Source organism: Stylophora pistillata, chromosome 12 (assembly GCF_964205215.1).
Source record: "Stylophora pistillata chromosome 12, jaStyPist1.2, whole genome shotgun sequence".
NCBI classification, from domain to species: Eukaryota; Metazoa; Cnidaria; class Anthozoa; order Scleractinia; family Pocilloporidae; genus Stylophora; species Stylophora pistillata.
This window is the reverse complement of record NC_142530.1, coordinates 13,017,981-13,045,768: the sequence shown is the minus strand read 5'-3', so window position 1 is coordinate 13,045,768 and position 27,788 is coordinate 13,017,981. Positions and strand designations below refer to the sequence as shown.

General features: G+C 37.1%; 5 protein-coding genes across 6 annotated transcripts; 4 read left to right on the top strand and 1 right to left on the bottom strand.

Annotated features, from left to right (window-relative positions):
• The first annotated feature begins 101 nt into the window (after positions 1 to 101).
• On the top strand, positions 102 to 599 carry LOC148718856 (uncharacterized). The gene has a single exon (XM_088740019.1). The coding sequence runs from the start codon at positions 102 to 104 to the stop codon at positions 597 to 599; it is 498 nt and encodes a 165-aa protein (XP_088596145.1).
• Positions 600 to 1,762: 1,163 nt separating this feature from the next.
• On the top strand, positions 1,763 to 2,767 carry LOC148718855 (uncharacterized). The gene has a single exon (XM_088740018.1). It carries the CDS (start codon positions 1,763 to 1,765, stop codon positions 2,765 to 2,767), a length of 1,005 nt encoding a protein of 334 aa, XP_088596144.1.
• A 1,406-nt stretch (positions 2,768 to 4,173) lies between these two features.
• LOC111328344 (transmembrane protein 170B) lies at positions 4,174 to 6,876 on the top strand. The gene is made up of 3 exons (XM_022932745.2): positions 4,174 to 4,362; positions 5,636 to 5,806; positions 6,467 to 6,876. Exons 1-3 carry the CDS (start codon positions 4,329 to 4,331, stop codon positions 6,595 to 6,597), a joined length of 336 nt encoding a protein of 111 aa, XP_022788480.1. The 5' UTR covers positions 4,174 to 4,328; the 3' UTR covers positions 6,598 to 6,876.
• A 1,623-nt stretch (positions 6,877 to 8,499) lies between these two features.
• LOC111328347 (uncharacterized) lies at positions 8,500 to 18,669 on the top strand. Its single transcript, XM_022932751.2, has 4 exons — positions 8,500 to 8,659; positions 14,717 to 14,797; positions 14,893 to 14,993; positions 18,264 to 18,669. The coding sequence occupies exons 1-4, from the start codon at positions 8,590 to 8,592 to the stop codon at positions 18,456 to 18,458; spliced, it is 447 nt and encodes a 148-aa protein (XP_022788486.1). The 5' UTR covers positions 8,500 to 8,589; the 3' UTR covers positions 18,459 to 18,669.
• Positions 18,670 to 19,104: 435 nt separating this feature from the next.
• LOC111328346 (zinc finger protein 830) lies at positions 19,105 to 27,569 on the bottom strand. 2 transcript variants are annotated; one of them, XM_022932750.2, is made up of 11 exons: positions 27,329 to 27,569; positions 27,145 to 27,244; positions 26,957 to 27,025; positions 24,912 to 24,951; positions 23,928 to 23,952; positions 22,486 to 22,553; positions 22,098 to 22,146; positions 21,750 to 21,810; positions 21,343 to 21,420; positions 20,339 to 20,415; positions 19,105 to 19,980 (listed from the first exon to the last, which is right to left on the bottom strand). In XM_022932750.2, exons 1-11 carry the CDS (start codon positions 27,409 to 27,411, stop codon positions 19,812 to 19,814), a joined length of 819 nt encoding a protein of 272 aa, XP_022788485.1. In that variant the 5' UTR covers positions 27,412 to 27,569; the 3' UTR covers positions 19,105 to 19,811. The 2 variants fall into 2 exon arrangements, with proteins under 2 accessions (XP_022788485.1, XP_022788484.1); XM_022932749.2 differs by having other exon boundaries at positions 24,912 to 24,954; positions 27,329 to 27,567.
• Positions 27,570 to 27,788: the final 219 nt, after the last annotated feature.

Here is a 27,788-nt window from a genome sequence, read left to right as displayed (position 1 = left end):
TCTCTTCCATAGCTTCACGGGTTTCTCTTATGAACATCAGAGACTTTACGCAGGGCGTTAGCAAATCACGTTTCACTATTCAACATATGACATCACGAACGATGGCTCACAAGGCTACTGGATTTGACGGACTTGGCCCTAGAATACTGAAACTAGCTACCCTTCCAATCTCCTTGCCACTGAGTCAACGTGGAAATGTGCTTAAGTTACCCCTATTTACAAGGGTCAAGGGAGCAAAGATGACAAGAACAAGTATCGTCGAATTTCTGTGCTTCCTTTGCACTCAAAAATATTTGAAAAGCATGTTCACCAAGCTCTGTATAGCTACACGAGAGTCAGGGTTCCGAAGATCACACTCAACCGAAACTGCGCTCCTTCGTCTGACAGACCAGTTACTATCAGATATGGACAAAGATCACATTACTGGACTTGCGTTTGTAGACTACAAGAAGGCTTTTGATTTAATTGATCATGGCATACTCTTAGCAAAGCTTGAGGCATATGGTTTAGCATCTAAGGAACTCCTGCTCTTAACGGACTACTTAAAGAGTAGAAAGCAAACAGTTGTTTTGATGGAGTACGGCCAGAATATAGGTTAATCATGTACTGTGTGCTGTAGAGATCGGTCCTGGGGGCATTCTTATTCATTATCTTTGTAAATGATCTTCCCTACTCACTTTGCGATCAGCTGTAGATATTTATGCAGATGATACTGCCTTGAGTACCTCTGCTGATGTCACAGATTTATCTCCAATTCAGCAGCGGCGTAAACAAGTTAGTCGATTGGACATCCGAAAATGGGATGGTACTCAATGCTTGTAGAACGAAAAGTCTGCTCGTAACTGGCAAACACCTGGGGAAGAAAGCTCCAAACATGACTCTTACAATCTCATCCAAAGGCAGCGAGATTGAACAAGTCAAGTCACAAAAATTGCTTGGGGTGAAACTAGACAACCAGCCTAGTTTTAACGAATACATTGATGACCGTTGCAAAAAGCGTCTCATAGGATTGCTGTACTAAAGAAGATTAGGCGAAATTTTCCCCTCTCTCAGTGTAAGCTGTATTTCAATGCGTTAATAAGGCCGATAATGTTGTATGGACCATGGGTATGAAGCGCTGCATCGGAAGAGTATGTTAGAAACATATCTCGCCTTCAAAAGCCAGCAGCTCTTGTAATTCTGGACACAGATGTCGGAGAAAGGGGCGAGATTCTATTTAGACTGTTTGATTGGCTGCCTCTTAAGAATGAGTTAAATCTCCTAAAGAGTAGTTTAATATTTAGGCGCATTACAAACGAAAACGACTGTCTGAGCTATATAACACGACTATTATCAAGAAACTGAGACCGTCACAGGAGGACTACTCGTTACGGAAACTATAACCTGATTTGCCCTCGATATAACAGGGAAACAGAAGGGCGTCGCTCTTTTCAAGTACATGGTAGTAAGCTTTGGAACAGTCTTCCTTTGGATGTGCGGAAAAAGGACGCCATTGGCTCCTTTAAAGGTGAGCTAAGAAAATATTTTTTAACCTAGAAATTTTTAGTTTATCACATTGTATCATGAATTATACGTTTTTATATTAACCTTTTAACTTAAAAATTTTCAATTTTTTACTGACATCTGTTTATTCTCTACACTTTATCTTTCACATACATAATTTTTAATTTTTGTAAACTTCTGCTATTATTAGGATAGAAGGCCACTAGTTTATCAGATATATCTGTCATGTGTCATCCTCTTTAAATGAAGTTGACAACTAATGACTACTAGCAGTCACCTCACACACTGTAGAAGATCTACAGTGTCTGATGGACAGATTCTATCAGGCCTGCAAAGACTTTGGACTAACCATCAGCCTGAAGAGGACCAACTTGTGGGCCAAGATGTGGACACACCACCTGTCATCACCATCGACAACTACGAACTTAAAGTGGTACACCAGTTCACCTACCTTGCTTCCACCATCAGCGACAACCTGTCCATAGATGCCGAAATCGACAAATGCATCGGTAAGGCCGCAAAACCTCTAGGACGACTGACCACTCGCCTCTGGGAGAACCCCAAGCCAACCACTCCAACCAAGATTGCAGTGTACAATGCCTACATAGTCAGCACCCTCCTGTACGGGAGAGAATCCAGGAGAGCCTATGCCAAGCAAGAGCAGAAGCTGTGCATTTTCCACATGCGATGTTTTCGCCGCATCCTTGGCATCAGCTGGAGCGACAAAGTGCCTTACGCCCAGGTTCTTGCCCATGCCGGCCTCCCCACCACGTATATGCTGCTCAGACAACGCAGACTGCGCTGGCCTTGCCACGTGCGCCGTATGGAAGATGGCCGAATCCCAAAGGACATTTTCTATGGTGAACTTACGTCCGGAAAAAGACCCCAAGTTCGCCCCCAGCTGAGATATAAGAATGTCTGCAAGCGCGACATGAAAGATCTGGGTATCAAAACAGAGATCAGGATGGACACTGCAGCAAACCGCATCAGCTGGCGCTGCTTGCTCAAGAAACTGATGAAGACAGGTGAGGAGAAGGTCCTGAACCTGGCAGAAGAGAGGAGAGCAAGGCGGAAGGCACACGGACAAGAACACCCCCCACGACCAACTACATCTGCACTTTGTGCAGCAAACTGCCACTCCCACATCGGTACCAGCCGCCGACGACGCTGTTCTAGTCGCAACACCACGAACTCCCAAAGTGCAGTATCCATGGTCGAAATCGACCAAAGAAGGCCTACTACTATTCATCACAAACAAACTTAGAAGGACACCATCCAAGACTCCATTTGCTTTAGCCCGGTACCTGGCCCTTTGAAGCACTTTCAACAAGCGCAGTAAAAAAGGCAAAATCTGATTGGATATATTACGATGAGAAGTATACGACATGATGGGAGAAGATGACGTCTTTCCGCAGAGCAAAATAATACAGGTTTCACAGACAGAGCTGAATAACGTATACGCATGCGCCAGGTTTTGCCGCGGAAACACAGATTTTGAGTCGTTCGCATGGTTGATTTCCTATTCTTTTGCTTCGAGGCGTCGTTTTCCTTGCCGTTTTTCTTTTACAGAAAACCTCCAAAAACTTGGTAAACCACCTAAAAATTTTCAAATATCAATTTTCTCCTTAAAAACTGTGGAAATAGGAAAATGCCTTCGACGAAAACAGAGTTCCTCGGTTTTAAAAGTGAGCCCTTATTATTTTCCCACTTATTATTCTCACTTATTATTATCCAACTACACTTCGTAGAGTACAAATAACGCCATAGACGAGTACAAATATCACGCGGTATTTGTACTCTAGAGTACCGGTCAAACAGGTTTTCTCGCATCGCGAAAGCGAAGAATTGAATTGTAGTTACGAAAAAAGAAATGGCGGACAATTTGAATCATATTTCCGACGACGAAGAGTCAGAATGGCTGGCAAATATACATCCAAGTTTATTAGATGAATCGAACGAAGAAAAACAGGTAGACGACCATTTATTGAAGAAAGTGGAAGCAGCAACATTACAGACAACGTTCCTCTTCGCATACTTCTGTCATGCACTCCCCGTAAATAAATATCCGCGAAATTCGCCCGCACTGAAATAACAGTTTGGCGTGTTGGATAATAAATAAGTTATTAGACGTTTTGTTGTGTAGTATCGCTGAGTATTTTTACTCGTTATTTGTACTTTGACTCGCCCTACGGGCAAAACTCGTAAAAATACTCAGCGATACTACACAACAAAACGTCTAACAAGATATATTTATTACACGACTCGGGCAGTCAGAGGGCCAATAACTAAAATAAACCAATCGAAATGCTCTATTGCCGGTCCAATATTCTCTAAGTATTGGACCGGGCACTGTCCCGAATGGTCCCGAATGATACCGCACTTGTGTCCCTATGAACTTCAGTCGTATAATAAATCTCTTATTAACCAAGCTTGCTCGGGATCGTACTGGAAGAATATCGGCCCTCGGTCTTTTTTGTACGGACCTCGCTGCGCTCAGTCCGTACTGTCAAGACTTCGGGCCGATATTCTCCCAATACGGCCCTCGGGCTTGGTTATTACCCTTGTTACTTTCGTGAAATTTTCGACCGAGGACACTTGAGCCCGCGTTGTTGACCGCATACTCTCTGACGTAGCATTTCATTATTCAGCTCTGTCGGCTTCACAGCGATGAAGAATATGGCGGAACTCGGCGGTAGCCGTACGCTGGGGGGGTTCATATTTGAAAACTTCTGGTGCTCTAAAGTAGGAAAGAGGCTGATCTAAAGGCTCCCCGAGAAAAGGAAAGTTGTAGCAGTCTCTAGTGCTTGAAGAGTAAATACAGAGGCATGGATGTGCAAAAGAATCTGTATTTTTTCGGTGGTGAGTGGATGATGAATCGCCAATTTTAATTAAGGCTTGGTGTTTAAATCGTGAAAGCTTACTTCAAACAGGCTGTGGTTAATTCGGCTGTTGATTAAGACTCAAGCCCATCGAATCCTGTTTAACTTTTGATGGCAGTGAAAAGCGCTGTTGTTACTATTTCCCCTGATGGTTTCGAATAATTGATCAAGCAGCGAAGAAAGCAACCTCACACATAAGCTTGCAGCTAAATGTTTACGTCTGCAGTTGACCACTGAGAAAACTACTATGCGATACTAAACCTCCACAGGAATTCGTTTTAAAAGGGTGCAGTGCAGGAAAAATGTATTACTGACACAATTTATAATTACTATATAATGTCGATGTGAGTAATGAAGAGGTTGTTTATACTTGTGTATTCCGTGGGGCCATGATAAGGTGTCCATTGCTCATCTGGGGAAGCTAGGCCTGTATGATTGGTTCTTTTCTTTTTTTATGTTAAAATGTCAGAATTTTGTTGAGACATAAAAGAACTGGCGGTAAGTGAGAGGTACAGGACTGGTGTATTTGTACTAGAAAGAAGTCTGTATGAAGAACAGCAACTGTATACCATATGTTTTTAACTTAAACCAATGTCTCATGTGTTTTCACACTATAACCCAGAAATGTGTCATTGGACATCTTTCACACTTACACATGTAACCAAGTAACCTCACTGTGTTTAATTTTTTCCTTGTGAATGAAACAATGCTTCATCTTCCCTTTATTTAACTTTTTTAGTTTATTTTAAAAGAATACTACTCTTTGCCCAGAACACGACATTTACAATGTGTATAGCAATCTGACCTCCGATAACAGAGAATGCACAACAAAGTATGCAGGACTCCTTTTAAACAAGTCACTAAATCTTTTCATATTGCTCAAAATGAAACCCAAGGGAACTTAAAAAGACATCACAAGGCCAGGGGTTGTCAAGGCATAATTAGTAGGTTTTTGGGAGTTTGACATTTTGGGAAACTACTTTGCTGGTTTTTTAAACAGTTTTGGTTTCATTTTATTTTCATCCATTATCTCATTCACTGTGTGAGTAATCAAAGTCATGTTATTCTTGTACACATGTAGTTGTGGGATTATTTACTGGCGTTAAAGGGAGTAAATGTCTAAATGTCTGAGCCTCTGTGGAACAACCAGGGGCTCTTCATAAAGCATCACAACCATTTGTATAAAATTGTGACAAATAGAGTCAAAAATTTTTTGTAGGCTGTGTGTTCATTGGTTTTTATTTCTTTCACAGAAATGTGGTATCAGATTTTTCTTTGGTGTCTGGCAACATCAGTGTTCATCCATTGTATTTCAGCTGCTGTTGCTTTCTTTGCTCTGAGGCAACATTCACGAGGCATGTTTTTTCCTCTCCTTATAATATTCATTGGATTTCTTTATCCAATCACTGGAGGAATAGTAACAAGTGAGTTTTAATTTTTGCATAATCTCCAAAATTTTCTAATTAAAAGCTTGATGAATAGAAAAAGTTTAAATATGCTATCAAAAATACCTGTGTTAGTCAGTAGATTAAAGCACAAATGGAAGCAGTTAGTAGTAGTTAGTTAGTAGATTGAAGCAGCAAATGGGTCAGCAAATTTAAACCATTAATCAAACCATCTGGTTCTTATTTTTTGCAATGTTATTAAAACTTCAGGATATAAACTTTATCTCAAGTTTGTTGAACATAAAGTTAAAACAAGTTTGATGTAAAGTATAGTGGTTTCTTAGAGTCTTCCTCCATTAGTCACAAATTGAAACTGCTTTATAGTGTACCTAGTTGCCTTAGACACTTTTTGATAAGTACACATTAGCTCTTCCTTATACAAACTATGTACTTATTGACTCAGCAAGAGGGCCAAATGTGAAAATATTTGGCTCAAGGTCCACTTGGTTTGTACATCATTAATGAGAGCCAAATATTTTCCCATTCAGCCTGAATAAATTTATTCAATAAGCCTTTTATCATATATAACCACTGACTAAGTTTTGAAAAATTCAAAAAGTTTGTCTTAACTTTGATAGGAAGCGATAGTTTTGCACGCATGTGAAAACCACAGAAAACCACCCCTGTCTTCCATTTCAGGTGCCACAATAGGGGCAGTATATCGAACAGCTCATTTCACCATGCCAAGGTATGCTGCATTTCTCTGGGGTGCTGGACAAGGCTTCCTAGGCTTTCTTGTGTCATATTCACGAATATTGGCCACCCTCTGACAAAATACTTACCATCAGACTGAAAGACACTCGTATTCACAAATGATGGCCATCCTATGACAAAATACCTGCTACTTGAGTGAAAGACACTGAAGAACTAAAAAAGATGTGGTTTCTATAAAGGCTAGCATTTACACATCAGTCCTTACAAGAAAATGAAAACCTTGTTGCTTCAAGGGCAGTTTGTGGTTATTGTAGGTTAAAAGATTGGAAAATTCCTCCAATGCTTACTTTTATTTGTATATAGGTGTGGAAATCAATAAAATCGACAGCCTCATCTCTTGTGATAAAGCTATTTATCCCTATAATATATATTTAGATACTTGAGCAGGGCAGCACCGTTTTATTGCAAGTCACTTTGCTCTAGTCAACAAATTTCTTTGTAATCTATAGCATCCCCACAAGTCTTAAGTACGAACATTAACGTATGGAAGTTGATTCCTCCAAACTGTTTTTTTTTTTTTTTATCCCAGAGGCAGAAACATGTACACACGTAGGACCATACACTACCATTTCCTTTGACTTTTATCCAAATCAGTTCTTTATTTTATGATCCATTCTTGGTATGTTGACGAGCGACTATTGCAGAGCGAGTTTTGGAAAACAATTTGGCCTGGGTGACCTGCCCATCGGGTTCCAGTTATCACAGAACCAAGACCGTAGGTTGGTCAACCAAAATGTTTTTTTTCCTAGCTGTTAATTGTGTTCAGATCTTAAAATTTTTATGGGAAGGTCTCTTCCTTGAGTCTTCAGTGGCTGTGGAACAGTTGAATTGACAGAATTGCTAGATTTCAAGGGAAACAATTAAGTCACATTGTACCGGTACAATGTGACTTAATTGATCAGAATTTGATTAGACTTAAAAAATTGTCTGGAAACCACAAGCTCTCCGAGGGCAAAGTACCAAACAGAAACAGCAATGACTAGTAAAACTATAGAACATTACCAGAAAATATATTTCTCTTCAATGGACAGATGACATGTCAATCATTCTTTCCCATAGAGTTAGCTGCCATGACTTCACTAAGAGAGCCTTAGGCTATGCAATCATGGCATGCACAGAATGAATTTTAAAATTTCATTCCAGTCCTCCTCCTCCTCCTCCCTGCTAACTTCATGGCAGCTTTAGTTAAATTTTTGTCTTCAGTCAAAGTTTTGCTAAATCAGAATCAGATGGTTGGGCTTACTCTTCCAGGGTAACTTTTCTCAATTTACAACCCGTGTGAGCCCTACATCACTGTTTAAATGCAGAGCCTATTACTTCAAGAGTGTAGTCTCATATGAAACTGATAAAATAGTTTTCTGCTTGCACACAAATAAAACCCATTTCCTCGTGAGAGGTTCTGCACCTGTTGGCCTGATACTGAAAGATAGGGTGTTGTTTGAGGCGTCACGTTTACCCTATACCCTCAATCAGACAATAAACAACTTTTCACTGGTAAATAGGATACTGGCTGCTGCACAAGATTAGAAGCTCCACACTGTTAGAGCCTGGCTTCCGGCGAGCAACAGACCCAATTTATTGATTGTAACGGCAATGATGATACATGATAAACTAGCATGCCTGCTACCTGTCAGGAAAAACCCCCTTTATTTTGGAGGAAACCTGATCCCTCTCGAATGTAGAGCCAGGCACATAACAACAACCTTGAGGGAGAAAGGTTATCAAATGACAAGAACATGAAAACAGAATGAAAAGTGCACTAGTAAATAAAATAGAATTAAAGAACCCGCAGGTTGCAGCAATGCCAGTGTAGAATGATTTTCCCTCAGGAAAATCTCGCCAGCGCGTGCTCTCATTTCTGATGTTGCCATAGCAACTGTCAAAACTTCGGTGAACCATGAAAACATGAATTTGCTGCAAATAGTGTACCGCTGGCCTCTGCACAAAGACGAGGCTCGACTGCCGAACCCAGGTTTGAACAAGCCCTCCTTGTTAGTTCTGGCTCAACTCCTTACAAGGCGCTGACCCCGCAGTAAATTCGTTGTGACATGGCAAATTCTGGAAGGAAAGTCGGCATTCCTGTGGATGCAAGTGACCACAGCGAAAAGGCTTGTGACTGTAAGTGGTTCAAGGTGAAAATGTGGTTTACCATTTGGTTTTGTTTGACGTTCGATTTCGATCGTTTCCGCCAATTACGCATCACGCCATTGTCGCCTGACCTCAGAATCGTTCTAAGTGTTTTACTGTGGACGTAATTTTCTTCGAATGTTACTTCCTTGCAAACAATAATCGTCATAATTTTTTTCCGGTGGATGATCATGGCTGGGAAGTGATACCTCGTTGTACAGTACTCAGATTCCTCTTTATACATTTAAAGTGAGCTAAGGCCTGTTTAAATGCAAATTTAAAGTCTCAAGAATCCTTATTCTCTAATTAAGCTTAAAAAAAGAGCAATTGATATTGATTAGCGAGTGACTCTGGTGATCAGTTGTCACTTAGTACAGAGCCTTTTTTTTTTAATTTTAATTGAAAACGCTTTTAAAACCTCGTAATTAGGAGTTAATCAATGAAAGTATACCCGCCAGATAATTTATGGGTTCAGATCTTGATCAAATGAAAGCAAACCCTAAGCCCTGGTAGGAGATACTGAGATCTTCCCTTGGAAAGCAATTTTCAAGTTCTTTATACATTAAGAAGGTACCTAAAGAGTGACTTAGTAGAATACGTAATTTGGCTCACTCAGATTTTTAGGATAACAACAAGTTGGTTGTCGAAGGTTCATGGATGAATAGTTCTCTACAAATTTTTAGTAAAAACTTTTTGGGATGCGTTTTCTTCACTAAGGCTGGAAAATTGTATGGGACATTTGGGCTTTGCAGCTTCCTTATATCTGATTATAGTGAGAGATAATTTAATTTGCAAATTAAAAGTAAAATGCTAAGAAGGGTAACAATAACATATTGGCGAAGGCCTTCTGGCCCTTAAACATTTTTTTGATCAACGTACTGTTAAGGAACCTAAATATGAAACACTACTACGCTTAACCGAACTAGTGCTCACACTCAATTGTTTTTCATTCGGAAACAACTTCTTCAAACAAACCAATGGTGTAGCCATGGGCACCAAAATGGGACCTAGCTATGACAATCTTTTTGTAGGTTTTGTTGAACATCAATTTTTCAGCCAATACAATGCGTCCAAACCTGAACTCTACGGTCGCTACATTGACGACTGTATCGGCGCTACCTCCTCTACCAGAGAGGAGCTCACTCAATTCATAACCGCAGTCAATTCTTTTCACCCGGCTCTGAACTATACTTGGGAAATTTCTGACAATTCTTTATCCTTTTTAGACGTCAATGTTTCAATTGAAGGTAACGGTTTATGCACTAGTGTGTATTACAAACCTACAGACTGGCATAATTACTTGTTATATTCGTCTTCGCATCCATCTCACATTAAGAATTCCATTCCTTTTTCTCAGTTTCTAAGACTTCGTCGTTTATGTAGTGATGACTCTGATTTCCACCACAAATCAGAGTCAATGTGCCAGTTCTTCGATAAACGTGGTTACCCTGTTTCCGTCGTTCAAGCGGGTTACCACCGCGCTCAACTCATTGATCGACATTCAGCACTACAAACGTCGCATAAGGAAGATTCCGACCGCATTCCATTCACTCTCACATTTCACCCTCACAACCACTCAGTTAAATCCATCATTCTTAAAAACTTTAAATTACTTCAAAACGATCCAGAGACAAGCACTATCTTTTCGCAGCCTCCGCTCATTTCATTCAAACGTGACAAAAACATAGGCAATTTTTTGGTCAGAAGTTCTTTTCAGACTAATGACCAACCAGGCACTTTTAAATGCGCTCGTGCACGATGCAAAATGTGTCCTTTCATTCACAACACTGATAAAATATCGGGACCTAAACGATCCATTAAGATCACCGATCACTTCACGTGCACCTCCGCCAATGTAATCTATTGCATAACTTGCACTTATTGCAAAAAGATATACATTGGCGAAACAGGCAGAAGACTAGGTGACCGATTCTGAGAACACCTTCGAGACATGGAAAGGAATGACAAGGACACATCGAAACCAGTCGCTAGACATTTTAATTGACCTAATCATTCTAAGCAACATATGGCAATCTGCGGTCTTTCCTTGCACTTAGGTGGTACAGAAAGTCGTAAAAATCTTGAACAAAAGCTCATCTTTCAAACGGGCAGTCTAAATCCCACAGGGATCAACGAACGCTTTTCATTCCACTAATTTATTCATGTTTTTCTCGTTGCCATGCTCCCACCAATAACGTAGCTCCATTTTCTGCCTTTAAAAGCACACACAACCCACAATTCCTCTATTCGCTCTGACAAAGGGCTAACGCTTGAAATGTCAGCTTTTGTAATCATTACGGTGGCCAATTTACTATTTCAACTTTGTTGATATATCCAAATTATAACAATAACATAGTCAAGGGAGTGGTTCAATGCATTTTAGTTTTTGTCTTCCATGAGAACATCAAGTGATGATTGTGCCACATATCAGAAGGTTTGTTATGTGATGTCATAGTTAAGTAGTTAATTAGGAGGACATTGTTATAATTTCCATTGTATGCAGTATTTATTTTTAAAAAGGCTCATAAATTAAAGTAAAACAAAATCGGTCAGTGTAAAACGCAGACTGCAGACTGTGGACTGCAGACTGAGGGTAAAATGCAGACTGAGGGTAAAATGCAGACTGCAGACCTGAGGGGTAAAATGCAGACTGAGGGTAAAATATCAATAATAAAAGAAACGAGTCTTAAGGATGAAATAGTGTTCGTACCCGTAAAATAATGCCCCGTCAGGACTCACGAAACACACAAAGGCTGCTTCATGCAGTCTAAAAGTCACGTCTTCCCTGGCACTATAAAATGTCAGAAAACGAGGACAACGATCTCATGGTAATTTTCAGTAATTTGTGTTATTGTCTTTCACAAACTGTGCTCGATACCTACAAGTTTACCTTGCCTTGTTGTTATGCTGGTGTGTTTGGTTTGCCTTGTCTTCCAAACAATATCAAGGCCATACGAAGAATTTGAATGCCGAAAGAGTACTCAGTCCCAGACCTATTCGCGAAAGCACAATTCAAAATGGCCAACTTGTAAACAAAGGTAAGATGCATAGCATTATGATCAGTTTGGGAAACTTGGTTCAACAAATTGGGGAGTTCAAGAACTTGAGGTTGATAATATATTTGACTAAGGTGAATAAACACTTATTGGTTTGAGTTTTCAGGATTTTGAAAAAAAATTACGGGTATGGGTAGGAACACTCCCAAGTCTTGTTGTTTTTTATTATTAATATTTTATTTTACCCTCAGTCTGTAATTTACCCCTGGTCTGCAGTCCGCAGTCTGCATTTTACCCCTGGTCTGCAGTCCATAGTCTGCGTTTTACACTGACCGCAACAAAATTAGATCAGAGCACCTCTCAAATGTAAAGTGGAGCTCCCTAAACTACAAGGGAAGGGTTTTGCTCATATAAAAGTTTGTCTCCTTCTAGCTTTCCCTTAGTTTTTGTCCTCTCAAAAGAAAAAAGTTTAACCTCACCCTTGTAAGTACATGAAAAGAAAATAGGTCCGCAATGCGTACATTTGTAGCTCATGACACTGAGATGCTTTTTAGTGTTTGGTGTCTGATTGAGTTTCTATTAGAAGATCTAATATCTGATTATGGTTAGATAGTTTTCAGTATTGTTCCTGTTCATTGATAAAACATGATAACTAGCAAACAATAGTCCTGAAATGTTTATTTTCAAGATGAGGGTTAAAATGGCCAAACTTTGTTATTGAGGTCACATTTTGACAACAAAGGTTGCACATGTAACCTGAAGATTTTAGAGACTAAAAAAATGTCAACATCATCTCGCATAGTGACCTGATAGATTCAGTCTTGATTTTGTTTATGTAATGAAGTAGAATTGAGTTCTATAGTTTGTTGGTCTTTTCCAAGGCAAGTGATGTGAAATTAACTCTAGGGAAGCATTTCATATGGATATTTTTGGCACTTTGTGTACCAGTACATGCATGTGGATAAAACTTTCCAGAAGGGCCGAAATCTTCAGGAAATGATGTAATCTACATTAGAAGCCATTGGAAGCTTTATTTGGTGTGAATTGACTTAAATATTGGCAGTACACGCACGTAAAGTAATAAAATGCTGAGGGTAAGTTTCTGTACAGTCCATTAGAGCACAAAATTCTGTTTACAGTTTGTTGAGAGAACAACGTTTACCAGCATTAATGTATTTGGGTTTTGTGGGGCTGTATTTTTTAATTAAGAACACAGAAAAATGTAGTAGAGGAAGGTGGATATGGGGTTGCAAATGGAAGAATTTAGGGAAAAGAGGTAGGTACAGAACAAGATCAGAATACAAGCAATATTTCAATTAATTATATGTTGAGTAATACTCTGAAGTAACATTACATTAACACTGCTAATAATCTTTAACCCAACAAGATTTACAATTTGACCTGGAGGCTTTATTGTGTCCAACTGTATAGTTTTTATTCATTGACATGCGATAACTTGCATTTATTTGCCATCATTATGACTATTCAGTGCAAACAAGGGTTCAAAATTGAAAATCTGGCAAAATCATATCTTGACTCCAACATGGACATGGAGTGATGTTGCAAAAAAAGAATGATGTAATTAACATTTCTGTTCTTATGTGCCATGTAAATTCCATATATGGAATTAGTATGGTTATCTTTATCACTGCCATATTTTGCAGTTATGTGTCAAACTAAGAGATAATGTGGTTATTATATAGAGAGTCAGTAAAAGTAATGTTGAATGAGGGATAATGTGGTTATTGTATGGGGAAATCAGTTCACATATTATTCCCACATTATTGATATTTTAAAATTTATGTTCCACATTAAAACCATACTTAAGTTAGGAATTAATTCAGGTCTGTTATAAAACCCATATTTTGTTTTAATACACTTAGTTACTTTCCATATATGGTACATATATGGCACTCATTTCTCCCATATTATTGCCATCTTACCAGTTTGGTAAGGGGAGAATGCAACTACAATGTAACTTGTTTCACTTTATGGCACTTTCAGGTGGCTTGACAGACACTTTCAAACACTTCAGACACTCAGTGGTGCAACCTGCACCAAAAGATCAAACCGATAGTTGTCAGCTTGTGAGAGTGCAATAACTCCTTTCAGTGTAGTGCAACCCGCACGGAAGATTCAAACAGTCAAATGTCTTTTAAAGAATGTAAAAGCTCTTGCACAAGCTGGACTTATAACACAAAAAAAATTACTCGACACCACACTTAAACCAAGATGGCTGACTCAGACAAGTGCACCACACGACACTAGACCATGTAACAGGCGCTCGACAAATAAATAAATTCTGATCACGCCATAATGTGGCCACACACTTTGTGCAAGCCACACAAAAATAGTAATAATCTAAAGAAGGACGAAAACACAAAGAAAAAACCATAAAGGCGATAAGTTTCTAAAGAAACTGTGGTGTTGTTTTGGTGAGGGAGTATAACAAGGTAATTTTGATTTTATCAACTGAGTTGATAATGTAAATTGGCCACCGCTTTGAAACTCTTAAAAAGAGTTTCAAAGCTGACATTTTGAGTGTTAGCCCTTCATCCTTTGCTCTGACAAAGGGCTAAAGCTTGAAAAGTCAGCTTTGAAACTCTTTAATTAAGGTGAACAATTTGCATTATCAACTCAGTTGATAAAACCAAATTACAGTTAATATATAGTTTGTGGAGGCTCAAAGAAACTTCGTCATTGTTATTTCTTAGTAAAGAAGAGTTTTCCAGTCATTCATAAACATGTTTGTGTAACCTGGTAATCTTTATGATAAACAATTAAATAATAAGTAATTACTATTATATTACACGTAAGATTACAAAGATGGAACAAACCTACTTCAAGTTAGAAAAAGTTCTTGATCATCCATTCATGATAATGAAGACAGAATATCTTAGGCCTCATGAATTAAAAAAACAGTTCATCCTCATTGTGTGTTTTTAAATTTTATAGATAATTTTTTTGCCTTATATTTCTAAAAAGGATTTTATTTATCAGTTACTGAGAATGGACACACTTCATTACTAATGAATGAATTATTATTCATTAGGGTATTTGAAAAACATGAAGCAAGTAGGTGATACTGTTGTTATCATCCATGTGAGTGAAATGACTCATTCTGGCTCCATTGGTAAGTGCTGGTTCACTCTAGTCACTTCTGTCATTGATCAAAGATTTTGAAACATCCATACCATTTGCTCTTTGGTAACAATTGTATTTCATCAGAAACAATCACTAAAGAAGACTGGGAACAACATGTCAAAGATCACACTGAGAAAGTGAAAGAACTTGAAGAAAAATACAAAACAAAGTTGACTGCTGCAGGGGTATGTTGGACATAACAGTCTTTTAGCCTTTATCAATGGAGGCAATAGTGTATGTTTTGTTTGCCAATTTTAGGTCTCAATAGAATTCCTAGCTTTATCTGGTGTTAATTATGCATTCATAGGCTTGGGATTAGAGGAACTTTGAAAGAAAAGTTCTCCCATTCATCTTTCTGTGCTTTTCCAATTTTTGTGGCTACTGCCCCCTAAAGGGGGCGATTTATAGCCACATATTATTGTCACGATGAGTGAGTGAGGGTAAGAGTGAGAGTAACAATAGAATTCCAATCTTGACCCAATTTTAATCTAATATGTTACCCACTTATTGTTTGTTTTTGTTTTTTGGAGTATCTTATAATTAGTTGTTTGACATTTGAACTCAATACACAGTTGAGTTCTTTCCTTTTTGTGATTTCTGGCTTGTAGTTCATAGGGAAGGCAGGAATCATTTCAGGATTGTGGGCGATTTTAAAAACAAAAGTTTTTCCTTTCAGAAATATCTTAGCAGGTTAGATTGGTGCATCATGAAACTTCAAGGAATATATTTTTTCTTTAAACTTTTTACTGTTTAAATCAGCTAAATATGTAGATCAGAAGGTATTATCTTTTCAGTACAGGTCGTGACACTACAAGGACTTGCTGTGACACTATGACTGTAGATAGTGATAAATATCTCACAATTTAAAGTGCTACTGCAATGAAATATTTGCATTTTATTTTCCAATTTTCTGGTGTTAACTTCACATTTAGACCCTAAACTATAAGAATAAGCATAAGTTTTTCAAATTTGACAACGTTATTCCTTAAAAACAGCGCCACAAAGACATTAAAAATTCTTCCGCCATTGCCCGAATAACACACTCAGGAGAGCCCGCAAAAATCGGTTTTTAGTTGTGATGTCATTGACTCACTTTGACAACGTCGTGAAGGCATGCCTTTACAAGAAATACGCAAAAGAAAGCTGGGGAACAATTCTTTCGAATTTTATTCCTTCTTTCCTGCGGAACCAGAAAAACAACTCTCTCTCTGCATATCAAATTAGCCACGTTTGTTGAGTCGTTGACGTCACTTTCGTTCTTGACCCAGTTTCTTCTTCTTCGCGTGGAGTTCTGTAGTTCAAAGAATCGCAGCCGTTTAGATCGCAAATCTACAGGGAAAATAATATTACATTTTGATGGAGTTTTGCCTTAAGATTTGGCAGATTTGTTACTTAGGGTAAGTACTTTCAACCTCTGAGGAGAAAAGAAAAGGTGCATTTTTGGTGGCAGTAGCACTTTAAAACAGAAGTTTTCTTTGCAGAAATCTCTCAGTAGGTATGGTTGGTACATCATAAAACTCAGGGGAAAATATTTGTCTTTGAAGAGAGAGCATTTTACCATAATTTTATAATGAAATCTGCAAATTATGTAAATCCTACCATAAAATCTTTTTAGTTCTTGCCATATAGGACACTACCATTATAGAAGATAACTATCTCTAGATAATTTCACTGTGGCATCCACCAATGCCTAATTGTTGCACTACAGCTCGTTTTGTTTGTTTTGTAGTGTAAAATAAGTGCAATCTTCAGAGAACCAAATGTTCAATTTCCTGCCTCAGAGGCCTCCAATTTTTGGCGAAACAAACAGTCATGTGTCTATTGTTTAATTATCTTACAGGTTAAGTGCATAAGACAAGCTCAGAATGTTGATGTTGATGTTGTGCATCAAAATTGACCATATTTAAGATTATTACTAAAAAAAATGCACATTTTCACAAGCCTGTAATGAAGAAAACTGCAAACTGGCAATTCCTGAAAACTGCAAACGGGCAATTCCTATGAACAAAATTGACTGGGGCACCCCACTCATGAAAGTAAAGTTTAGATTCCACATTATGGGCCAGAAACCAGCTACCAATTCAAAGTCCACTCAACTACACAACTAATCCAAGTATAATTAACAGTTTTTGTGGTTACTGCATCCTATAGGAGGTGAAGCCACATCTGGTGTGGAGATGAGTAACTGATGGTAACAATAGAATTCCCATCTTGACAGAATGTTTCACAGTGCCACTCATTCTTTGTTTTGGAGTACTACAGAAAACAATAAACATCTCAAAATAACTTCAGGATGGCGTGTGAAAAAACAAAGTTTTTCCTTGCAGAAATAATTATCTTAAAAGGTGTGATCTGCTCATTAGACCTAGAAATAAACTTTTTTCTTTGAAGAGAGAGCACTTTACCGTTTAAATCAGCAAATTATACCCAGTAGATTAGAAAATAAAATTTTTTCAGTTCTCACTGTGACACAACTAAAGATAATAAACATCTCAAAATAATTTCACGGGGGCATCTCCTGTGGCATGTAATTGAAACAAGACTTTTACTACAGAAATAGCTAAGTAGGTTTGACCTGCACATCATGGGAACTTTAAGGAAATAATTTCATCATTCGAAGAAAGCATTTTACCATTTCAGTAGGTACAAATGCCCTAAAGATCCACTAAATTTGCAAAGAGAGCAAGGTCAAGAGTTTAACTGGGTGACCCTATTCAACAGTGTGGAATGGTGGAATATCCTAGAATGTGGAATGTCTTATTGTATGAAACAAGTCTCACAAAAATGGAATTGCTATGAAATAAAAAAAAATTATATTTATCATGCAAAATTAAAAGCACAGTTCAATCATTTGTGGAGCTAAGAGGATAGACTGATAGAGGAACAGTAAGGTTCTTGAGCTATCCCCCTTAAGTTATCACTATTATTATTGTTTTAATAATTATTACCACCATTGATTGTTAACACGATTATTTTAACCATTTAGTTATTGGTTGTTTTAATTAGTCAACACATTTTTAATCATCCTTTTGTGAAAATTTGTGGGATGCATCAGGTCTCCTCTTTTGCATGTGAAACATCTCTTGCTATTTTCAGTGCTGTAAAATTGCACTGTATCAGTTGCCACTTGCAGTCTTAAACTGCCTATTTTATGATTTCTTCCATTTGATTCAAAATCATGTACTGTATAATTTCTCTGACCAGTGAAAATCATCGGGTAATTTCACATCCTCTTTGATAAACAAGTACACCGTTATTAAGTCTGATTGGTGTACTTTTATTATTACTAAACTTTGCATTACCCATCAGTCAGTGCAAGACAGAGGAGGTCGTGTTATCTTTTCAAGATAAGCTTGGTATTGCAGACTCACACCCCTTATGTGTGTACATAGACTTTTGTTACCATTGTCAATTTTACTGAATCCTCATTTTACTTACCTTTTTTACTTTATCAGGCATCATTTGAGATAAAGCTATGTGGTGGTAAACCAGGGGAGGCTATTTGCAATACAGTAAAGGAATGTGGCATTGATCTTTTCATCATGGGAAGCCGTGGAATGGGTGCCATAAGACGCACCTTTGTCGGAAGTGTCAGTGATTATGTCCTTCATCATGCACATATACCTGTCATCATTTGCCCCAAGCATTGATGTTCAGCACTCTCTTGATTAACTCATTACACGGTTAAGGCATTAATTTTGAAATCAAAGTGACTGATTTGCAAACATTGTAACAGTAGGTAGTCATGATGAGTTCAATTTCTCAATGAGATGTAGGAAATTTTAAGTACTCTTTGATTTTGATAAGAGTGTGATTAGCAAAGATTTCCAATTTGTTCAATAAAGATAATATTTCTCTCAATGACTAACTAACTTTTATTAGACTCATAAGCCAACAATGTGATCGAGTCACTCAAGTCATCTATCTTCCTCTAAGAATATAATTTACTGGGTTCAAATTGGTTAAGTCAGTCCACCAGAAATCTTTGTTACTTTGCCACATAAGAATGTTTGTGCTTCGTATTCTTGTTCTTCTTTGTTTGATTTGCTACAGTCTTTATGTTGAGAACCCTCACTTCAGTCCTTATTTAGAACCTGGTCTGAAGTATGCAGCCCATGTTTTACACCTGTTATAGAACGTTTACACCCATTATTAGGATTTTGCTTGTTTTGTTATATTTTGCATGATTAGCGGTGCACTAAGTGAGTTATTGGTTCTTTACCTCTAATAGAGAACAGTAGAATGTAACCGGTAGAATGTAACTGGAAATATTGACAAAGAATGCGTAGAAGGATCGACAAACAATGATGTAATTAACTAGATAATTGCTAGTGAAATCACGTACGTGTTAAGATTAACGATAATAAGATTTGTCTAACAGACCCATGCAACTGGGATCAACCGATTAGGAAATTATGTAGACAACTAAGCCCTATCCGACCACACCAGACCTACGTATCTGGGTGTGGATATCTGTAGCCAATAAAAGTGGCACTTGTGATCCTACAGTAAGTGAGTTAGATCATAGGGCAGAACGTGAATGTTGTGAGCTGAAGAATAAAAGCCAACTTAAAAGAGAGTATACAGTCCTCGTTTGTTGAACCAGCGTGTGCGGAGAGCAAATTCCACAAAAACACCTCAGTCCATATTCTGCAGTCAATATCTATTTTTATATATTCTGCGAATGCTATCGGTGGATCCAGGGTTCCAAAATGCCTCAATTCAGAACACTCTGTTTCTTAGACCAAGAAATGAAATAAGAGTAAAATTCTTTTTATAAAGGAACTGATACCACTGCTCCTGCTCAGGTGTTCCTTTCCTAGGCCCCTTCCTTGACATGTAAGTTTTTCCTCTGTCTTGAAAACTTGATTCTTCAGCTTTGCTATCTTAATATTAATCATTTCAGGCAAAGACCATGCCAGTACAAATATATCAAGGCAACAAGGGAAAGTTGCGTATCTAGATGCATTGCAACACCTAGAGCAGAGTGAATCAGCAGTTCATCAGGAGACTTTCTTTGCTCTCCAGTCAAGAAATTCATCAAAATCGCTATCATCACTATTGCTGTCAGTTTGTTCGTGTGGTTGTGGCTGAAGACTGTTCAGTTTGGAGGACTTTTCCTTTAAAGCACTCTGTCTGTCGCGCAAGGCATCAGCTCTTAGAAAGTAGACTCTGATTATAAGTAAAAAACAAAATACAATACAGGCTTGTAATGGTCAAATTAAAACCAGAACGTCTTTTTAAGACATGGCCATGTCTAAATACAAAATTGCTCATTGAGTGTTGAAGAATAGTTCACGTGTGAGCGAAGCAAATGAGTGAAAAATTTTCAACATGAAACATTTAACAATGAAAAACCAATCCGTTTCACTTTTGCTGTAAATTAAAGGTGCAATTTATCATGTGAGAAGACAACATGTTATTTTCACCTTTGAAGATATCAAATTTTTGCCAAAAGCTCACCTGGTATTTCATTGGTGTTTAAATCATAATTATTATTATGATCATCACTATCATCATAATCATTTACCTCTGTTCACTGAGTTCTGATAATTCCCTATTAACTCTGGACTCCTCATCTTCTCCTTCAACAATGGACTGTGACACCTGACAAAATATATGCAAAGGTAATAGGGAACAACAACCTTTAAGTTACGTAGGTCCTCTTGGCTTACCCTGACTTTCCCATCTTTATTAAGGGGTCAGGGATCATGGATAACCTGTGTTAGTCCCCCAACAAATCATATTCACAGATGTGAAAAACAATGTCAGCTGCAGCTTTAACACAATTAAACCACCCATTACACCATGTTAAAGATATCACATATTAAGTCTTAGTTGCTGCGATTATAAAGGCAGTCAATTTTTTTTACACAGCTTACTACAGGTTTTTTTTTAATCATTTCAAGTTATGAATAAGGTAAACAGTGTGAAATTTTTGCTAACCATTCTACCACCAAAGAAAGAATGGAGCTTTAACAAAGCAGTTGTTTGCCACAATTTTATGGTTACCACTGGTGTCTGAATAATTGTATGCAAAACAAAAATACAATGGTCTAAGCTCCCATACACTCACCCTTACCAAACTGAGTGATATGGGACATTTATGGCCCATGTATGGGTCTGATATGGGAAAATCTATGGGCCACATGGATTTCATATGGTTTTGATATGGGACACTATGCACCATATCAAACCCATATGTTGCCATATACAGTGGGCTATATGATATTTGATTTGATCTGACTGGTAAAAAGTTTTAAACATTACAACTAATACTTAAAAACAAGGTAACAACACTGAATTCTTCTACCCTGTAATGTAATGCTCTCAAAAAAGATCATTCTTTATCCTGACTTGAACACCATTATGCCAATCCACCAGTACCATATTAAGGAAATAGAATGTACAAACTATGCAATGGTATAACACTGTAGAACAAAACTAAAATAAACATGGAAAACAGAGCAATAAAATGGCTTCACTGAACCATCCAAACTTTGATTTGTTTTAAAATATATATATTTTCAGCACCTGGTTTTCTACTTGCATTTCTTTCTGGAACTTTTCCCATTGCTCCTCAGCCTGATCTTTGTACTCTACTTTACGGACCTACATGGAGATGTCCAGCAAAAACTGAGTTCCAAAAAAGAAGTTAAATGCAAAAAAAAAAACAAAGATAAGTAAATTGTATATTTTATTAGGAATATAGGGCATACAATGTAGCCTTTTACTGTGCTAATAAACTAACAGTGTGACTATGTGTCCTACGTTTCAGTCATTATGCTGCAAATGACCTTATCTTGAATGTTAAAGTGTGCACTGTTAGCACAGAACCTCAATTCTCAGAGATTATAACCAAAAACTCATGAAGCTTTTCAAGATAGGAAGGAACTTAAACTTTCAATTTAGACACACAGTGAATTGCATGACTTTCAAACCTTTGCATCTAGTTTTGGGTCATCAAAAAATCCTTCTGGAATGCCTTCTGTAGAATCTCCTCTTTCATGCATTCATAGGAAACAATATCAACAAAAGTCAGGTGATTAGGGACAAAATAACTTACCAAATGACATAAGTACATAAACAGCACAATAGATTGGATGGAAATTTTTCAGTTAAAATGTGTTATGAATAAATTGTCACTTAATCCCAAAATAAAATCTGTACTCTACTAATTTCCTAAGAAACAATGGACTTGATATGACTTTGTGTAAAATGAAAAAAAACAGCGATATGGTTAATATGATTTAGGAATTTACTAACTAAAGTAAAATAACCATTAACACCTGGGAATATTCTCTTGCATTCCAGACTTGATTCCATGATCAAAGAAGTCTGAAAAGGATAAAAAGGAATGTACATCATTCCTTAAACCACACATATTTGCTTTACAGTAACAAATGCAAGCATACTGTAACCAGCTTTTAGACCACCTCATGTTATAACTGCTTCACGTAATCTGACCAGATGCATCAATCTGTTACACGGATAATGATGAAAACCAGCAACAAACTCTATCCACTTGTGAAAACAAGTTCTCAGTCAGAATCCAGGCTTCTTCTCTGGCTAATTAAAACTTTTAATTAGTTCCTTTCGTATTATGTAGCCAGTTGACTGTGTAAAATCTTGTTCGGTAAAAATACAACCACATGATAGCTGGAAACAATTTCTTACCTGAAGGCAAATGTGATTGGTTATCTGTGGAAGTCTCATCCTTTTTTTCTTCTAAACTGTCTGTATAGCTAAGACAATACCAGAATTACTGTCAAATGTGGTTGACGTTTGACAGTAATTGAATACAGCCGTAGTAAATTTTAAAAATTATCAATTGTTTCCTTTACATTTTTAGTAATTAATTATTAATCTGTTGACAGAAAAGCCTTTCATAGTTGAATAAAAATTTCACCGTAAAACTGAGGCCAAGAGCAATACAAGAATTTTTCAGCTTATGTCCTACAATACGACTGCCTTTGCTGGTACTTCTAGCAGAGGTTTAACTTTTTTGACCATCCTTGCTCAAAACATTTAGGTTGGCCCATTCAATAGCCACGTGTTTGCCTATACATACATACATACATACATACATACATACATACATACATACATACAGACAGACAGACAGACAGAGACACACACACACACACACACACACACACACACACACACACACACACACACACACACACATACATACATACATACATACATACATACATACATACATACTTTATTAATTCCAGAAGCAGACTATGTATACACTAAGAGGAAAGGGAAAATATGCTTCCAGAAAAAGAAGTTAAGAGGTTATCCCTATGGAAAAACTCCCTAAAAAATAAGTCTAAATGAAAATAAGATACTTAGTTATAATTAAATATTTAAGTACAATTTAAGCTGAGATTTAAAATGCTGAAGATTATCAGCTTCCACTATGTTTCTTGGTAATTCATTCCATAATTTAGCAATCCTAATGAAAAACGAATGTTTATAACAATTAAGTCTTGCTGGTTTGACGTAAAGTTTGTACTGATGATTTGCTCTTGTACATCTAGTTGTAACGAAATCAAAAAAGTTTCCAAAATCTAAATGGTATAAATTGGTTCAATCTACAACTGCCACAATCAGTGTCACCTCTTTTGATTCAGTATTGACTTATGGTTGGCCAGATTATATTAGGTGGCCACGTTGGACCTCTCAGAATATTAAAATTAGAATCGCATATTAATTGAATTAAATCTTGCATTCTTATTGGTTAACTGAGCAAGGTGTTAAGCATAGAATTACCAGTTGAAAACCAGAGTAAGTGATATTGTTTCATGTCTCTTGTTTTGTGCTCAAGATAGAAACACACAATTATATTATTGCTGTTTTCTTTTTTTCTTATTTTCATTCAATTGAGTGACTCAAGGAAAATCCAATTACCTGACCCATGAATTTCGTGTTAAATTGCACTTGAAAATCAATACTGTACCAATTGCTAGGTGATGAGTGTGCAATATCAGCTTTAACATACCATTTAATTTTCCTATTGAATCACACTTTGACAGTGCTCAAGGAAAAAAAAATTATATGGTAAACTACATGTAATGTACTACAATGATGCGCCAATGAAGATCTACCTGTTTGTGTCAATCCTGTAATCAACTGTGGATGTCAAAAAAAATTACTGTTAGTAATAATAAATATGAAATAGTAATATATAACCCATATCCTAAAATTAATTATACTTAACTAACTTAAAATGAATGGTGTAGCAACTACTTTGCACCACGTTAGTTACACTGTCTGGTCTGTATCAAGCGTAACATGGTTGTTATGTTGTATATCTTGTAGTTCAATTTTATCCTTAGTTCAAATTTTATTTTCCTTTGTTTCAAACTCATTATCATGCATACACTGACATGGCCGAGAACAAAGGAAAATAAAATTTGAACCAAGTATAAAATTGAACTACAACATATACATGATTGATGTCTTGAAATATCCGAGATAACGAAAAAGTTGTTCGCTGACAAAACTCAAGATCTATCAGTAAATGAAAGTTGTGTTAACCATGAATAACGCTGATGTCATGGAGTGATGAGTATTCCAAATGGTTACCATAATTTCCGACCGGGCTTTCAAACTACTATTGGCCAATTTTTAAAAAAAAATTGATATCTCCAGTTCTACTGGGCCTAACAAGTCCCTTATAACAGGAAAATTCTGTTAGTGTTAACTGGAAATCAAGGTTTTGTTTACACGTAGCGATAAAAATTTGTTCGTTACACAACTAATTATGAATAAAGTAACCTTGAGTCAGCATCATGTTTTCATGCCGCTTTGTGGCACTCTTAATACTATAACAATAAAACACAGTTGAGAGGTGGAAATGCAGGTACATGTAGGTGAGAATTTTTTTCAGTTCAACCACCAGTAGATTTTAAAACTGTTACATAACCCACACCTCCCTATTACCTGTAGTGATGCATGTTTAATGCAAAATCAACAGATTACCTGTGAATAAACAGCTGGAAATTATAGTACATGAATCAAAACTCAGATGTGCTTTAAATGTTAAATCTTGATTAAGGTGATTCTCTGAAAAATTTTAATGAACTGACCTTTAATTTTTTTATTTGGAGCTTCATCATTTGTTTCAACCTGCTGAAAATTTGTTCATCAAAGTATATCTCAAAAGGAAACATTAAAAGTGGAACAAAGTTTTTTTTTTTATTTAATGATTCACCCGAAGGTGGGTGTAAATGCAATAGGACTCTAAGTCCCCTCCAAGATATTTACACCCTTAATCCCAACCCCCAAATTAGATTTAAAATCCCAACCCAACACATTAAGTTGCTCAGTAATTTCTTACAGCACACAGGAAACAACTGGTTTATACATAAAAATTACCATCAACATGATAGCTGTGCATGGTTTTGTTTACACCAGGAAACCAAGACCATGGTTGTTTAAAATTCTCTCTTTTTCTTTCTATTTCACAAACAAATTATGGAAGAAAACTTATTCAGTAGAGAAACACCAATATTTAGAGTCAACCACTATTTGGTATGTTCTATTTGTAATTTTTTCTTACTTAATTGTGTACATATGAAGGACTAGATGTTATCAGCTTGGACACAGGCATTCACAGCCATATTCGAAGTTCCTTGTTACTTATATTAAACCTTTCCAAAAAATAAAAAGTATATTTTGAGAAGACTACCTTGTCAACCCCGGTACATTCTAAAACATGATATAGTTGGCAACTACCAGCCTTCCCTCCAACATGTGTTCCGAGACCTCACCTTAGTCAACAATTACTGTCTTTCTCGATGAGCAATGTACATGTATGTGCTCGAACCAGGACCACCAGAACTTCACCCAGGTTTTTAAATCCTGGAGAACTGACTTTCAACTCTCAATGCCTCTATCCAGCTCAACACCAAAGACCTACCACTGGATTTCACATTTAGCCCAGTCTCTCCTGCCATAATTACTAAAAGAAGGAATGACCTAAAACCACCTACAACCACCTACAACCATCTAAAACCACCCACAACCACCACCTACAACCATCTAAAACCACCTACAACCACCTTCAGAATACTATTGTGTAGCAATTTGTGACAATTTAAATGCACACCAGAAATGTTGTCGCATGTCATGACCAGGGAAAAACACCAAGAAAATTTTTTACATGTAGTTACTAAAACAAGAAATGACCTACAATGAGCTACCGTGGAAACAAGGACTGACCTAAAATGATCCACAATGATTTACAATGACCTACAATGAGCTACAATGACCTACAATGACCTACAGGGAGCTATTGTGAGTGTTACGAAAAATTGTGGTGTGGCTTGCATGACTTTCTAGCCCCATGACGGTGTGAGGGCCTTCTTGTTTTGCTGTCTAAAAATAACAATGTGTTGGCAGGCCAAATACGTCTCATAGTCTCGCGGCGCTGATACGAGACCTTATTAAGTAATGGTTTTGATATGAAAATATCAGTGAGTAAAAGGTGTTGACAGGCCAAATACAACTCATAGCCTCATGATAGTGTAAAATTATGGGAGGCTTGTTATATAAGACCCTCAAAGACATCTTAAGCCAAAGGTTTTTCACATTTTTTTTATCATTATTGTCATTAGACATGTCTCATTATAATACACCGTAAATTTATCTCCAAGCTAGAAATTCTGTTATCAAACACGTTACGTTAATACACATGTCTCCTGTTTTTTTTTTTTTTTTGTCTTTTTTCTAAAATATTTATTTACTTCATTGCAGGATCTTACAGTAGCTCACTGTAGGTCATTCCTTGTTTTAGTAACTACGTGTAAAAAATTCTCTTGTTTTCCCTGGTCATGACATGCGAGCCACGCGACAACATTTCGGGTGTGCACTTACATTGTCTCAAATTGTCACACAATAGTATTCTGAAGGTGGTTGTAGGTGGTTTTAGGTGGTTTTAGATGGTGGTTGTGGGTAGTTCTAGGTGGTTTTAGGTCATTCCTTCTTTTAGTAATTACGTCTCTCCTGCACATGTACAGTACATAGGGTCTGCAAAAATAGACCATTTAATTTCCGTCGTTCTTCTTTACCTCTTATGGTAACTAGGGGTCAGTGTTCAAAATAGAACATAACAAGCTAAGTTGCCACTTACTTTAACTGGCTTTTGCACCTCTGTAACTGATAAGTTTGCTTTGGATTTCCCTTTTAGGTTTGCCAAGTTCTGCCAAATAAAAAAATTCTTGGTTACAAGTTGAGCATGGAACCTAAGACCTGACGATAATTAAATGAAAATGTTATGCACTGTTACTCTCTTTAGTGGATCTTTACCCTTTAATTTACCTCTTTGTGCTTTTTACCAAGGACATGTGAGGTCCACAGAAATTCGTTCTTTATGTTTATGTCGCATACCACACAAGATAGCTGGCCAGCACTATTGTACCTGATAAACGTAAGGGAATGTAGGGCAAACTTCTAACCCAACAATAATAGTGCTCCAAACATTTTAAGTTCCAGAATATAGTACCTAGCCAGTGGGGAATCAACTGTCTTTTTTGCTTCCCTCTTTCTTTTGATTAACCTTACGTCAACCTTTCTGGTAGCCATCATAACTCTTGGCCGGATATGTTATGTAATTTGACATATAGTGTCCCACTAAGAGTCTCCATTTTGAGTCTTCTAAAGGAGGTGAAATAAACAATTTTTAATATGAGAAAAATCGAGTTTCCATCCCATCTGGAAACTATTTTGCTCTAAAGGAGGTCGCGGTTAAAAGAGATGACTCAAAAGGACCTCATTAAAATTCTATAGAAAACATATTTTTATGTTTTCTTTGATTTACATTTTTTGTATTTTCACTGCAAATATGTTTTCTAGAATATTCAATGAGGTCCTTTTGTGTCATCCCTTTTAGCCGCGACCTCTGAAGGAGGAGGACGATGAACCACTGAATAACCGTTACTTTTTACACTAAACACTAAACTGAG